Raw genomic sequence first — 15,505 nt, 5'->3', positions numbered from 1 at the left:
ACCAGGTTCACTGAACTGTCGTCATTCATTTAATTTTTTATCCTAACTCACGACACTGCCTTGGTACAATTTTGCGCTGCTTATTATATTATGAACAGTTCACTTAATACACAGCTTTCTTGTACTTGTGCCTGGTTTTCAGCCTTCACTAACTCCAGATCCCGTTAGTTTGCGACTACAGACATTAAATGACGCTCTACACTATCCTTGCTTTTCGTGCTAGTACGTTTCACGCATATTTTTCCGTAAGAATAGGCATGCTATTTATTACTGTTATTTTGTTTCGTTTCGTTTATCCTCCACCATATGTTACACCTGAAGTAGCATTCGATAACTTTAGCTGGCCTAACATCTGCAATGGTCATTATTAAACTTTTCTCGGTCCTTCAACCTTATATATAAAACAGATAATTCCCTCATTCAATAATTTCATATAAACATACTCGAACCCATACGTGCATATAATTGCACTTGACGACTAGTAAACGGGAACATACGGGTTTCTATGTGATAACCGCATATGCTTAATATGAGTTTGCTAAATATGGATCATACGGAAGAAGGGGGGGGGGGGTCAGGGTTACTCTTGTATACTCTCAGTCTTCTTTCTCTTTTCAAACTCTCGCCTCGGCTCACGCGCATGACCATAAGCAAGCTATCTACGTCGACGTGGCTTCTAGAAATCGCGTGAGCGGATAGCGAACGTTTGAAGACCGAACAAAACCCGATCATGTCAAAGATTCTGCCCATGAGGCCTTCTTTATTTTTCTCTTTCTTTTGCAGTAGGTTAGGGATATACACGAAGGGTAAAGCTTACCGCCGGGACCGTTCACGCGGTATTCGCACTCTGCGCCTCCCAGGGAGTTGTTGGGCTGGCAGAGGTAGAGGCCATAGTATTCGGGCGCTGTCGAGTCGGGCACGGTGTATATGCTGCGTAGTCCTTCTGAGTAAACGTTCCGCTCGATCGTCTCGTTGCCCAGCATCCAGCTGATGTTGACCTGCGCTGGGTTGGCGTCCACTTCGCAGATGAGCGTCACCTGGCCCTCCGAATTCTTGCTCGTGTACAGCACGCACGAGGGCGGGTCTGCGAAGTCACGGAGGAAATGATTTCGACAAAAAAGGTTTCACTTCCGCCATCTCCGCACTGACTATGGTAAGCGATGCGTGATTTAGAAAAAATATTGCGTCGTTTAATTAAGCTGTTTTAATGCCGCAGAACTCCGTTGTGTCTGTCTACATGTGGAGTTCCGACCAGACCGTGCATTGCCACAAGTAAATGATCGACAGTTTTATTTTTAACAGAATCGCATGAAGGTCGCAGCTCAGTTGAAATTAATTGTAAGGTTGTACATACATGTCAAACCATAACATGATTATGGGGAACGCTATAGTGGGGAACGCTGAAATAATGTGGCCCGGATGCGAGCCCCCGTCCTCGAGCTCGGCAGCGCAGCAGCTCTGCTACCAAACCACCATGGCAGGTAATCGTGGCTTAACGTAATCGATGCACCGAAGAACACACTTATTACAAAAGTTTAGCTCCACAGCGAAGAGCTTAAGCGATGCCGGCTGTCAGTTATGCTATTTTGATATTTATGATAAGTATCTTCTTATCAATTACATGCGTCAATGCGGACGATATCTTTTTTTACATGTGGCAGGAAATGAACGTTTGAGGAAGCATGTAATTACAATGCTCCATATTAATCTCTTGATCTCGAGAGTTGTGCCGCTCATGAAAGGAGCAGCGCGCTTTCTGCTCAAGATACCGCCCTTTCTACTTGTATACGCTATTTTGTCAGGAAACAGGTGCTGATGATGACTGTTAGGCTTTTACGTCCCAAAACCACCATATGATTATGAGGGACGTCGTAGTGGAAGGCTCCGGAAATGTCGACCACCTGTGGTTCTTTAACGCGCACTTAAATCCAAGTACACGAGCCTCTAGATAGCATTTCGCCTCCATCGAAATGCTGCCGCCGCTGCCCGAATTCGATCCCGCGACCTTTGGGTCAGCGGTGGAGCACCACAACCGAGGCGTAGGTGACGAAGGGCAGAATGGCATCCCAACTTGTGTGATCGGCGGCGACGTACATTGAGAGCATGTCACAGTGCGTGCGGCTAAAGCGTTCGGTTAGGCCATTCGTCTGCGGGTGGTAAGCAGTAGTTTTGCGGTGAACAGCATGACACTCTTTGAGAATGGCTTCAACGACTTCCGACAAGAAGACACGGCCTCGATCGCTGAGAAGCTCCTAGGGTGGACCGTGACGCAGCATGAATCAGTGTAGCAGGCAGGAGGCAACATCGCGCGCTGTAGCCGCTGGGAGCGCGGCGGTTTCGGCATATCGCGTTAGATGGTCAACAGCGACGACGGCCCAGCGGTTACCAGCCGACGTCAGAGGAAGTGGTCCATACAAATCGATGCCCACGTGCCCAAACGGATGGTTAGGACAAGGTAATGGTTGTAGACCGACTGGTGACACGTGCGTTGAAGCTGCGAAAAAAGGTGCGATGACAGGGTATGAAAGAGCTGTATACTCACAGATGACGTCAATGTAGGTGTTTGCTGACGTCGATCCGTGTCGGTTGCTAGCAACGCAAGTGTAATTTCCGCTGCGTTCACGGCCGAGGCTGTAGTTCATGAAGAGCAGCGGGCTGTCCGAGATGACCTGGTCGTTGTACATCCACATGTACTCGCTCGGCGGCTTCGAGTTGGCGGTGCACGTAATCTCCTCGGCCACGTTGCCCTCGTCGACAAGCAGGTGTGTGATTGACACCTCGATGTCTTCCGGAGGATCTGAGGCAGCGAAGGGACGTGGTACATCTATTACCGGAATTGCTAACGAAGAATTGCACGAGTCTACATATTTGGTTACATAAATAAATGTTAGAACACTGTCATCAATGTTTAGTGTACCATCCATTAACCGCATGACGGAGGGTTTCTGAAAGCGTCGCATTCAGATTTCAACAATAGGACACCAAGTAGTACAGGGAACATATTTTTTTCCTAAAAAAATCGAGGTTCGGCCTCGAGGACACTTTTACTCTAGGTTTTTTTAGAATCACAAACGTTGTACGCTGACAATGACGAGGCTACATTTATAAACCAATAACAATGATTTATGGGGTTTACGTGCCAAAACCACGATATGATTATGAGGCACGCCGTAGTGGAGAGCTCCAGAAATTTAAGCCATCTGGTGTTCTTTAACGCCGCGCAGTACAGGTGCCTGTAGCGTTTCTCCTTCATCGAAAGGCGATCACCGCGGCCGAGATTGAAACCGCGACGTTCAGGTCAGCAGCGGGACACCGTAACCGCTATACCATCGAGGCGAAGAATTTTATCAATCGGCGACCACTAATTCATGCTATTATTTTAAATAAGCAGTACTATCATTCAGCTTACGTTTTCCATTAAAAGAAATACGTTACGAAAAGAGAGTTCATATACGCACACAGCATTGCTAGCGAAGCTCCACAGCTGCGATATCGCTTGTGCAACTTCGCCGTTTCGTCACTCTTGCTGTATTCGAAGCAAGAAAGAGATTACTATTGCGCACTGATAGTAGCGTGAGAGATGATTACGAAATGTAGAGAAAGTGTAAGGCGCGGGGGTCACGCCAGCGCGGCAGTGCTTGCCCAACTCACACTCGACTTCGAAGTGCGTCGTGGAAGAGACCGCCCGGCCGACCAGGTTGCCGCTCGAGCGGCACGTGAACGTGGTGTTGTCCGAGTACCGGTCGAGGACGCCGCCGGGCCACTGCGTCATGTCGAACTTGAGCGTGCTCACGACCGAGGCGAAGCGGTTTTCGGCCGGCTCCTCGGGGTGTGGCGTGCTCTGGATGCTGAACTGCGGGCTGTAGTCGATGCTCTCGCCGGCACGCAGCCACTCGATCACGCAGGCCGGCTCGCACTCTACGCGGCACGACAGGCTCACGTCCGTCGAGTTCTGCAGCGCCCCGTGCACGCTGGGCAGATGGTCGATGAACGACGGCGGTGCTGCGAGCCAGAGAATACCGCGTCCAACACACATACACTGCCACGCATCGCCACATCAACTTCACAGGCACATAATATAACAATTGTCGGGGTTTAACCTCCCAAAGCCACGGTATGATTATGAAGGACGCCGTAGTGGAGGGCTCCGGAAATTTCGACCACCCGGGGTTCTTTAACGTGCACCTAAATCTAAGTACACGGGCCTCGAGCATTCTCGCCTCCATCGAAAATGCGGCCGCTGCGACCGGGATTCGAACCCGCGACCTTCGGGTCAGAAGTCGAGCACCATAACCACTAGACCACCGTAGCGGGTAACATTACAGGCGCAAACGTGGAGTTCTAACTGATGAGGTTGTGTTAAGCGCTTGGCCTGAGGCCAACAGTGCACTGTGGTGGTAAGAGTGGTCGTAGCCGTTCTGCAAGCCACTGAACTGCATTTACGGCGACAGCATTGCGCCAACTTGACGTGAATGTATATACTCACCTCCCTAACTTGTCATCGTCATTCATTACTCTTGTTCTTCCCCGTTCTCCTACCCCGGTGTAGAGTAGCAGGCCATAGCATGTTATAGCTCAGACCGACACCTCTGCCTTTCTGTAAATCTTTCTCTCTCTCCCCTCTCCTCTAACATGCCCGATTCTATTGTACGGCCCTCCTTTATTTATCGCACGCTGCTCAATGAGAATAAGCGAAAGGTGTTTCCCAAGACGTACACAGACTCCGCTGAGACGGAAAGAAGCGTAAGAAAGCACGGTTCTTTTTTCTGGCTATTGTTGCGGCTGGAGACGAAGTAAGATCGATATATACCATAATGTCTAGGATTTCCTTCAGTGGTTGGTCTCAAGGACGCGCGGTTCGGTTGCTTTTAACGCCGTAATTAAGGACACCTTTTGTGTCACAAAAAGCGACATCAGCCTTTAATATAACATATAATATGGGTGTCCTGAACTAATCCCCCTATATCAAATTGTCCAGACTCCTCTCATAGAGAACAGAGAGACTCATTAAGCGCATATGCGGTTTACTAATGCAAATGAAAATGTATTGATACAATCACTCATGTGTTGTTCTTGCTGGAAAACCATGCTCAAGCAGCACTATTTACCCTCACCACGATAGCACTTTGAAGTAAATATTGTGTCTAATGAACGCCCACGTTCACTGTGCCTTCAGGGCCTAATAAAGGTCGCGTTAATCGTTGCGTAACAATATAGTGAATGCATATTTTCGTATTAGGACTATCTCATACTTTTCTTTCCAATCGATCATTTGAGGGCGACTTTAAACCAGAGGGCTCTCGCACTAACAACGAGCGCACCGGGATGTGTTTCGTCAGTCTCTTTCTCCATAAGAACCATTTGTTCTAGCCGAAGGCAACATTAGCCGTTGCTACTCTAAATATCGCGAGGACAGCAAAGCTATTCAGCACGTGAGCTTATTTGTGAATGCGGGCCTTAGCCTTCACGTTGGTGTAGCGCTATTTCGCTAAACGACGCGATTCACGGTTGAAGTCTCTCCTCTTACTTCAGTGAAATCTGTTCGTTCAGACGCCTCATGTTTGCAAGCACGTCACTTAAATACGCGTAAATAAAAAAATTCATTGATCCTTACCCAGTACGGGAAGCTCGTAGTCTCCACTCGGTCCAGCTCCGACGTCGTTCACAGCCGCGCAGGAGTATCGGCCGCGTGATGTGAGGCTTCCGGGAGGCGTCACCAGTTCGGCCTCGGTTGCCGTGGCGATGAGCTCGCCCTCGAACTCCCAGCGATAGTGCGTGGCCGGCGGGAGGCCCGGGTCCTCAACCACACAGCTCAGAGTCGTCGTCTTGCCCTTCACGGCGTACTCGCTGGCGTGCACGACGCTCGCGGGGCCGGGAGGATCTGAAAGGGTATTGCCGTCAATCCTGTTTCTGGAATCTGGAGTTCTGCGGAGCTCTCCGATTAATTTCACCTAGCATCACGCTGCTCAAGTTTCTAACACCCCTTTACAGTTATTTTTGCGCATCAGCGATGATCATAAACATTGCGTAAACTTAATTGATTTAAAACTATGCTTTTTCTACTTAACTGCCAATATTGAAACGTTGAAGGGCTCCTTCCGCTTATGACCTGTACGCATCGGGAACACAGTGATGAAGAAAGAATATACACGCAAGATATCGATTACGATCACTTTTACTGGCTAATACAAGTAAACAAAATGACGCCCATTTTGATACCGTGTAGCCTTACACTAATCAGGGAGGAAGATTAGTACATCGACTGAGAAAAAAAAAAAAAGATGGCTTTCGCATTCGAGTCGTCTTAAGCGAATGCATTAGGCTCCCTGTGAGTTTATTTTTATTTCACTTATTTGTAGTGGGTTCCAGTCATTATAACATTTACTTGCAATCTAAAGTCGAACAGGAAGATCGTTTTCGTTCTGACCAGCAACTCGATCCTACGCCACAAACGCGATGGTGCTAGATGGCATCCCTTATACGCTCCTAAGGCGTCAACGTGTTGAGCGTGTACTCACAATAGACGGCCAGCTCCTGGGTGTCGGACACGGGCCCCCATCCGGCATCGTTCTCGCCCTGGCACGAGTAGTTTCCCGTGGCGTTGCGCATCACGTCGGCCCACACAACCACACGCTCGGTGCTCTCGTTGAGTGGGTCGCCGTCGCGGAGCCAGCGCACGCGCCGCAGTTGACCCGGGTTACCCTCGAGCACGTTGCACGACAGCGTCACACGAGTGCCGGGACCCTCCTCCAGGAACGGAGGAGACACCACCGCTGCCACTGTTGGGACGTCTGCGAATGATGTCGAGAGATGTCACTCTTTTCGCAAGGCAGAGAGATAAAAGAAAGCTTACTTTAGGGAAGGTGGCAAAAGGGAATTCAAGAGCTGATTGGGTGGTGCCCTAAGTCCAGGGTTTCACTGGCTTTCGCCTCCCGGCGGACCTTATACAGGAGCGCGAATTACGCTTCCGGATCCGAGCAGGCTAGATGCGCCTCCCACTGCTCGTTTCAAAGTCTGCGATATGGTATGCATCTTGTCAAAGAAGGCTCCCTGGGCGCCACCATAATCCTCTCTGGGCTATTGTTAATATGCGTGACCCCCTCAGAAATGTACTGCAGAGGCTGTGATGTCAGCTTTTGTACTCCCGTGCAGCAGCCCAGAAAGGAGGCGATGCTTCTAAACTTACTGGTTTTATTTCACACCCCCACGAGATTCGGAAGGACGTTGGCATGCCACCACGCTGCGGACAGACGTCCTGGCACAGCATAGGATGAATTTTATGCAATCTCGAGAGATTTGTATAGACGTTGATTTGGATTTTTTCCAAGTCTGCGGCATCCTCAATGTCTAAGTGTTTGTTAGGAGCGTCATATGTGTGTCGTGTGCCCCGCTGGTGAGAAAGAATTTCTTTTGGCCCTGTTAACAGAGGTTAGTTAGTGAGGGGCAGGTGCTCCGCTCGATTAGTGAGCCCTCGAACTAGAACATACGCTCCCTCGCTTCATTCGAGTCCGGCGTGTCCCGGGCACCAGACCAGCCGGTGTCGCTGGTAAATGCCTACCATATTCAGGTGTGCATTGACCACATACAATGCACATTAGTAGCTATTCAGAATATTGGGTCGCTCGACAAACTTTAGCAAATTTTATATGTACTCGTACATCTTAGGTTCGCAGTACTGCATTCATTGTAATGTCTACCGCGGTGGTACAATGGTTACAGTGCACGGCTGCTGACCCGAAGGCCCTGAGTTCGATCCCAGCCGCGGCGGTCGCATTCCGACGGAGGCGAAATGCTAGAGGTCCGTGTATTGTCCGATGTCGGTGCACGACAAAGAACACCAGATGATCAAGATTTGCAGAGCCCTCCACTACGGCATGTTTCATAATCATGTCATAGTTTGGGCACGTAAAACCCCAGATATTGTTATTACATCATCGTGAATTTGATGGGCATGTTATCCTTTGAGGCCTAAAGAGCAAGCCCATCTGTTTCTCGTGTTTGTTTTGTTACGCCAAAATCTCTATTTCCCTCAAGGCTTATTTTATTCCTCATTGCTTTTTCCCGTGTAGAGTGGCTTGCAGTTTAATACCCACACCGGCAGGAACATGTGTGTTACAATGATGACTGATTTCTACACGCAGCACATTTGTAGTTATGTTTTTAGACATATGCACTTATTTATTGTTAGGCAAAAAAAGAGTCGTTAGTGTCCTTAGGACCATATACGTAAAAGTCGCACACACAAGCTGCAAAAAAAAGTGAAATAAAGAAGCAAACATGTAAACTTTAAAGATGTAAGAAAAAGATAGCCAGCAATTGTCTCCTGGCAATTACTACACTCCTCAATCTCTTGAAGAGGGGACAAAAAGCACAAAACTAAGAAGAAAAGACGCACCGAGTACGAGCACTACGAAGCGATCGCCGCGCTTTCTATTGCTCGCTGCTTGTGTATGCCGTGGTCTTGAGAACGTCATCGTCTTGACAATGTCATATTCCAAACAGTCATGGTGAGGAAGTTCCAGCAGCTCGATCTTTCTTAAACTACCTTCAGTGATTTCTTATTTACGAGACGTCGAAGTGGTACACGCGAACTCGCAGCAGGTTGCACGAGAATTTTACTGAACAACGGTACAACTTCATATAGAATAAAACTGAAGGACAGCAATTATCTCGGTTCCATGTGCCGCAGAATATGTTACGTCAGTTTTATCCGTTACTGTTAGAAAAAACCCAGACACAGATGGTTCTAATACACGCACTGAAAAGGCGCGAACACACCTTAGGAAGTACGGTGCCCAAAGACAATTCTTTTTCTCCACGAAGCAAACTGCAGACATGCGGAATGAACAATTTTGCTCCATTTTTTTATTACAACCTCATTAGCATCGTAGATGAGATCTCCACATCAGGCTTCGTCGGCGAAATCACATGCTGGGATGAAGTACCTCGTGCCCGTGGGACCGAACGATACCACGTTTCAAGCGACAAGCAATGAAAGCTGTACTTCAATCAGCCTGGACTGTCATTGCGAAATTGGCTGCATGTATGCAATTAGCAATTCCGCGCTTCCCTGTCACAGCGAGAGTACAGACGAGGAAGGCAACGAGGGTTCCAGGCGGTGAGACGGGACTCATTGATGAGATTTGCAGGTCTTGCGCCTAATTGGGTCGTTCAGAACTGGGGTCTTCGAAAAAGCTCGTTGCGAATGACCATAGGCTGATTTTAACGCTGCGACGTCTACATATGACTGTAGTTACGACTAATGTATGTTCAGGGAAGGATAGTTATAAATTCAAATATTTTGCAACCACTGAAGCAGCGTAACTAGATAAACAGCACAGTAGTCTCTAACCATCCACGATGATGGCCTATGGACCGCGCAGAGAGAGTCCGTGGCACTAAAGCTTTCCTTGCTGAGTACTAATTAGTTAGCGTCAGTTATCACAAAGTGGACGGTGCGCATAAAAAGAAAATTCTCAGCATCAGCGGTCGCTAGCTGTGTCTGCTATAAGCATATATATAGCCCTGTTTTGATCTACCTGGATGCACACGACAGTGTACGTCACCGACACTATACTCCTGCATTGCTTAAATGAATTTAGAAGAACACCGAACCTGTCATGAAACTCCAACGCAGCTTGATTGTGCTAAAGGCTTGAGTGGAAACGGCGAAATTGAACTCCTATTCTGCGGCACACTGGCGTTTTGAGCTAATATAGAGGTTTAGAATAGAGTATCCAAAGCTTTGCGTACGCCATCCTTTCCGTTCGCTGCCACCGCGCATGCGTCTTACGCTATCCTACCCAACGAACGCTAACGCTACGAACCCCATTCTGAAACTGTCTATTGGGCAGCTTTAGAATAGGGTATGCTAAGCTTTGCGTTAGCGCTTGTCGTCACTGCGCATGCGTCCTGCGCCATCCTCCTGCGTACCCACGTAACGAAAATAGCTAGTAGTTCCATGGAACGTGAAGCATACGAACCCTCTTCTACAGCTGTCTATTGAAGAACGCACATCTTTGGTGACTTGCATGCCTGAGCACAGCTTCGAAAGCTATTACTTTACATTCATACGTTTGCACTCGTTTTAACAGGTTCGAAATGAACAATAACTTGTCGCCGCTTCCTTAACGTTGACAGCCCGACCAAGGGCACCAAGCCTCTCTCCCCAAGGAAACTGCGAGACAAGTAATGAATAATAAAGGAAAAAAAAGATAGGAAAGAATGCCTTCTGGGAGGAATCAATCCGGTCCTCGGAAGTATCGCGGCTCGGTCGCACTTCGCGCTGCTCGTGTGAATGGCTGCGTGGCGGGTAATGGAACGGCGCGTATGCGCGGTGCACAGAGAAGCGTGAAGCGTGCTGAATAAGCTGCCGGTAGTGATCCGAATATATGCACGTATTGTGCGTGCCCCCGTGGGGAGGAAAGATACGTTTGGGCCCGTTTTTCTCTTGTATATAAATTTTAGTACGTATTTCTTTTTTTCGGATGTCTTGTTTCGCATTTTTCTGTGACTGAAAGAACTTTAATGTGCTTCAGCTCATTCCGCCAGCCTTTGCTTCTGACTGGCTCGCCGTGTTATTCCGTCAGATTTTTTTTTCTCTGTAAAAAGAAGGAAAGAGTCCGTTTTAAGTTTGCTTCGTCACTTTTACAGCCTGCGTTTGTCTTTCGTTTGTACTACTGTGTTACGTAACGCACTGAAGTGGAGTCACCCTCAAAGATAGTGGGATTTTTTTATGTACGAATTCTTGCCTGTACATTTTTTTTTTCACGAGTGCTTCCTGTTTGTCGTTCGGGTTCGGCAGGAGTGGGCCCCTCTCTTCGAAAGTGAATCATGGCGTGGGACCCCTTGATAGCTTTCAAGATGTGAACTCCGCTGTTTGCCGTTTCACTACATTAAGCTTTACGCCCGTCGAGGCTTCGAGAGATGATGGATTTCCCTTTTAGGATTTGAAGTGAACGCGCCATGCACGCCTCCGCAGATATGCTTTCTTAGTAGCTGGCATTCGGCAAGCAGTGACGAGAGCATACGCCCTGGTTTATACGAGAAAATGAATATATACGATGCTGCTCACAGTGTACGTCTTTCGGGTTTATTGCTCAGGGTCCTGTCAACATGACGCCTGTGTACTCAGAGACGACAATACAGACGAGGCGCGCTTGATAATTTTCAAGAATAAAAAGAAATATTTCATAATGTGCTCAACGTGATTCCGCACTTCTTGCTTCAGCGATCTTTCCTGATTCGATTTTTTTCAGCCTGGTGAGTTCTTTTCTAACACGCATGTTAATATTGCTTAATGTATCTCAAACTTTTTTGGAAACTATAACGCATTAAAAGGAGGGCATCCCGCGTGGATTTAATATGTTTTGATTCGTGGAGAACGCTGTAGCTTGGAGAACAATACACACGTGTAAGTTTAGGAAAACTTGAATATAAGAGTCGTTTTTCATTATTTTAAGTTGAACGAGTCGTCCACTTGCGGTCATTTCGGTGAAAAAGAATCGCGCGAAGCCATAGCTTGCTTCAGAAAAATGAGACCGCGACAGAATAACGTCGTTACGGTGACCTAGTTTCACCGGCCGTCGCAAATTTCTTTCATGAGCCTAGATTTTATATCAGTTTTATGCTGCAGTGCCTTCGAAACCAGCCGTGGATAGAATCGAAGCTGAGAGCGGCCTGCAAAAGCAGAAGAAAGATCCACGGCTTTATAACGTTGCATTTAATCCGCAATGCTAATGACTCATTCTCATTACCTGAAAAGAAATACAAGACAGACTGTAGGCGTGCTCTAAATAGGTTATACCATAGAAATTGCCCCGTCTTATAAACCTGGTAACAACCGCGATGACCTTGCATAAAGCACTGGTCGGCTGTACTTGCCGAAGAAGTTAAAGGAAGAATACTAAAAACGCTAACCGGAACTGGCACACGCAATGAGAAGTTTTACTTCCTATGGCGCGGCGGGTTACCATAGATACGGCGAAGAGCACGCAAATCCACGTAATGGATTTACCTCAAGCTTCACAGAGACGTACAGATTGGTTTGCAAAACACGCTCGAAGTTCTTCAGGAGTGAGACAGGTGAGATAATTAGGCACTTTCTATCTGAATGTTATTCTAGACTCATTTGAAACTGTCTCGAGACGATAATTAGACGACTAATGAAACTACTAGAATAAATACATTTTCACGCAATAAGTGCAAATTATTGACCGCGATAAAATAGTTTTGTATCCCGTCGTCCAGACCAGTCATAATCTGGACATGCCGCCGTTTGACGCAGCTAATTGTCCAGTGCCATGAGATATAGCTAGGTTATGTTCCACAAGAAAGCGATACCGAAGTACCTAAGAACATGCACAGCTGTCTCGCCGTTGGCAGACGCCAATGAATGTCGTGCCTGTTTGAGCGAACAAGCGAGCTTTCTAACAAGGCGCAAATTCGTCCACTTCATTTCCACCCCACAGAGAGACCTGAGTGATCAAGTCACTTATTGGTGTCTCATAAAGGTGTGAGGGTTGTAGACTCGTAAACTTTAGTTTCGCCTATCTACGTGAACACGATCAGAATGCATTTCGCCGTAAAATCTATCAGCCTCAACTTTTTCGCGTATCTATGAATGCTTCAAAGCCTCTCATACGGAGCGCCCACGGCAAGAGAGAGAGAAATGGTTTATTATGGCAGAAAAGCTGAGAGGTCGGCCTGAATCAATGTTCTGGCCTGCTACTCAGCAGTAGGAAAGGGGAGAGTGGTAGTATAGAGAGTGGAGAGAAGATGCGGATGATGATGATGGAAAAAAGTGGCGACGAAATAAGTCCTTGAATGTCCAAAAACTATTTACAGTCTCTCGTCGAGCTCTGTATCGCGCAAAAACATGTTCAGCGCTTTCAGAATATCGCACGGCAATCGGTTTTCATTAATCACAGTGCTATTTTTGCCAGAAATGTATCTCGTACATTTTCTTCATACAGGGGTGCAAATGGCATAACTCCCAAGATCTTTTTTTTTTCTATAAAAAGCATATCTCGACTGTAGTTACACTACATCATGCTTGTGAATCATTTGGACTAATCTGAAGTCTCTCTTACTCCCTTATTAACCTAAATGCGTTCAGGGTACCAAACTAGGCAAACCCTGGTTAACACCCTTTCCTATCATCATCCCCCCTGCATCGGAACAATGAATCCTGTTTTCAAGCAGTAAACAAAGTGGCGTACTTACATAGAATGTCCAAGTGGGCAAAGTTTGAAGAGTTTCCCCAGCCGATGTCGTTTCGAAGGCCACAGCTGTACCGTCCCCGGTCTCTCCTCGTCAGTTGCCGTATGGTGAGCGTGGGCAGCCCCGGATTGCTGGGCTCCAGCCGATCGTCCTGGTCGAACCGCAGAGGCGCGTCGTCCTTGAACCAGCGCATGTCGAGGATCATGCGTGGGTTTGCCGTGTACGAGCAATGCAGCACCACGTGACCGCCCTCCTTCACCACACCCACGCGGCTCTGTTCGATTTTCACCTCTGGTGGATCTGTGTGCATGAAAAGTGAGAAAGGTCTCTTTGCGAGCTAAGGCACCAAAGCCGTGCGCAAATGCATAATCTTCCTGTTCATTAATACTTGTAAACTTTCGAGGACATGGATGTTAAGCGAATGCCGAAAGTGGCCTTTCAACTAATGTGAACCACAAGATGTGCCTTTAATACTGGTTCGGGCAGCGGAACTGAAAACGAGGGGCAAGGAGAAGACAGGCAACGACAGCGATGTTCTCGTCTGTCTTGTCTTTGTCCCTCGTTTTAGGGTTACGCTGCTCGAACCAGTGTTAGTTATGAACCAACTGGCTCCGTTGAATACCGTTTTGATGTGTCTTTATGCTGTTATGAAAAAATCCGTAAACAGGGGGTGGGTGCTCGTGCCGACGTTTCGACAAGTGGTCTCGTCTTCTTCAAGGCTGGAAGAAGACAAGTCCACTTGTCGAAACGTCGGCTCGAGCACCCCCCCCCCCCCCACCATCTTTACGGATTTTTTCATCGCAAGCTTCCATCTTCCACTTCCTGCCGTTTATGCTGTTATGAACGGTCCACAACGTTCGATCCCTTATGCCTACGTCCGAAACTAAAAAATGCACAAGTTTGTACAGTATTTTTTGTTTGCCCGTCTTGTACGCGATCAGGACATTGCCAAATAATCAAGCAATATCTACCATCAAGTTTAGTGACGCGAGATCGAAGTAGCATGCGGTCATACTAAGAAGGCAACACAACAGTACAATTTGTACATTAATGTCTCAAGGTGGGACGCTCTAATGTTTCAGATTCTTATAACTCTGTATTCACGGTTCTTTCTATGTTACTTTCTCTCCCCGACTCCTTTACTGCATTTATTTGCTTTTGTTTTTTGTTCTTTTTTCGACCAATTACTCATTTTAACGTAGTTGAGAGACAGATAATGTCATCGATCTGGATTTATTATAAGACTTATCTTGGGAAATTGCTAGATCACAGTCCTTTCTCTATTTTAAACCCCACTATTTTTTAATTAGCCCTGTGCCCGGTACAGCGATCGAAAGTAATATTTCTCACTTTTGGAACTCCTGAGCCACTCTCTTTATGTTCCTCTATTAACTCCTACTTTGCATTCTGCTTGCTCGCTGCAGATTTATTATATAAGCTACAATTCACCCCATCTGCTGCAAGAATGAGCCTTCTTTATCTCGATCTCAGAAGCAGCGCTTCAGTAATTTGCAGCTTGTGGTACTCCACACGGAGGACACAGGCATGTTCCCAATGCGTCATTTTGAAAACGTCGGTATCACATGTTATGACAGCAGCGATACACAGTTCGAAAATGTCTATCCATATATGATTAAAAGAAGTCTCTTAATGCTGAACTGTATGAATGCCTGAAGTCTGAAACATTGCGGGAGTCATAAATTTCAGCCTCTCTGGGATTGTAGCTCCGACCAAATGCATTTAACGAGTAAAAACCTTATGCTCCTGTCTGAAACGGGGCGAGTGTGCGAACAATCTCGGAGGGAACAGAGGAGGGAATGGCCCACACCCTAAGGAGCTTCGCCCCTAAAAAGTGACTTACAATAGAATACAAGGAGCAGAATGACAAAAGTTATTCCTTTTTTTTCTTAGCACCTTCTTCTCGTTCATTACCCTCACTTTTACTGGGCTTAGAGAACGGAGGGAACAGAGGAGGGAATGGCCCACACCCTAAGGAGCTTCGCCCCTAAAAAGTGACTTACAATAGAATACAAGGAGCAGAATGACAAAAGCTATTCCTTTTTTTTTTTCTTAGCACCTTCTTCTCGTTCATTACCCTCACTTTTACTGGGCTTAGAGAAAGTATTACAATATAGAACACTAAATAAAGAAAAAACGTTGGCAAAGGAAGACAAAGTGAGGAGTAAAGCATTTTGTGCACAAAACAAAATCAAAGTTTATACGGAAAAGAAATGAAGAGGAGGGTTGCCCACGGGCTTTGAGCCAAACACTCGCTTTGAGTAAT

At 47.0% G+C, this 15,505-nt stretch overlaps 1 protein-coding gene across 5 annotated transcripts in view; it reads right to left on the bottom strand.

Moving 5' to 3' along the window:
• Window positions 1-15,505, bottom strand: part of LOC119393692 (hemicentin-1) — a 234,632-nt gene that overhangs the window by 14,615 nt on the left and 204,512 nt on the right. For all 5 annotated transcript variants that reach the window (XM_049416321.1, XM_049416319.1, XM_049416322.1 and 2 more), the window contains exons 5-10: window positions 13,225-13,521; window positions 6,519-6,791; window positions 5,615-5,881; window positions 3,652-4,002; window positions 2,543-2,797; window positions 818-1,084 (exon numbers count right to left, since the gene is read on the bottom strand). In XM_049416321.1, coding sequence (XP_049272278.1) covers window positions 818-1,084; window positions 2,543-2,797; window positions 3,652-4,002; window positions 5,615-5,881; window positions 6,519-6,791; window positions 13,225-13,521 — 1,710 coding nt within the window. The remainder of the gene's footprint in view (window positions 1-817; window positions 1,085-2,542; window positions 2,798-3,651; window positions 4,003-5,614; window positions 5,882-6,518; window positions 6,792-13,224; window positions 13,522-15,505) is intronic.

Source organism: Rhipicephalus sanguineus, chromosome 5, assembly GCF_013339695.2.
Source record: "Rhipicephalus sanguineus isolate Rsan-2018 chromosome 5, BIME_Rsan_1.4, whole genome shotgun sequence".
NCBI classification, from domain to species: Eukaryota; Metazoa; Arthropoda; class Arachnida; order Ixodida; family Ixodidae; genus Rhipicephalus; species Rhipicephalus sanguineus.
This window is presented reverse-complemented; position numbering and strand designations above follow the sequence as displayed.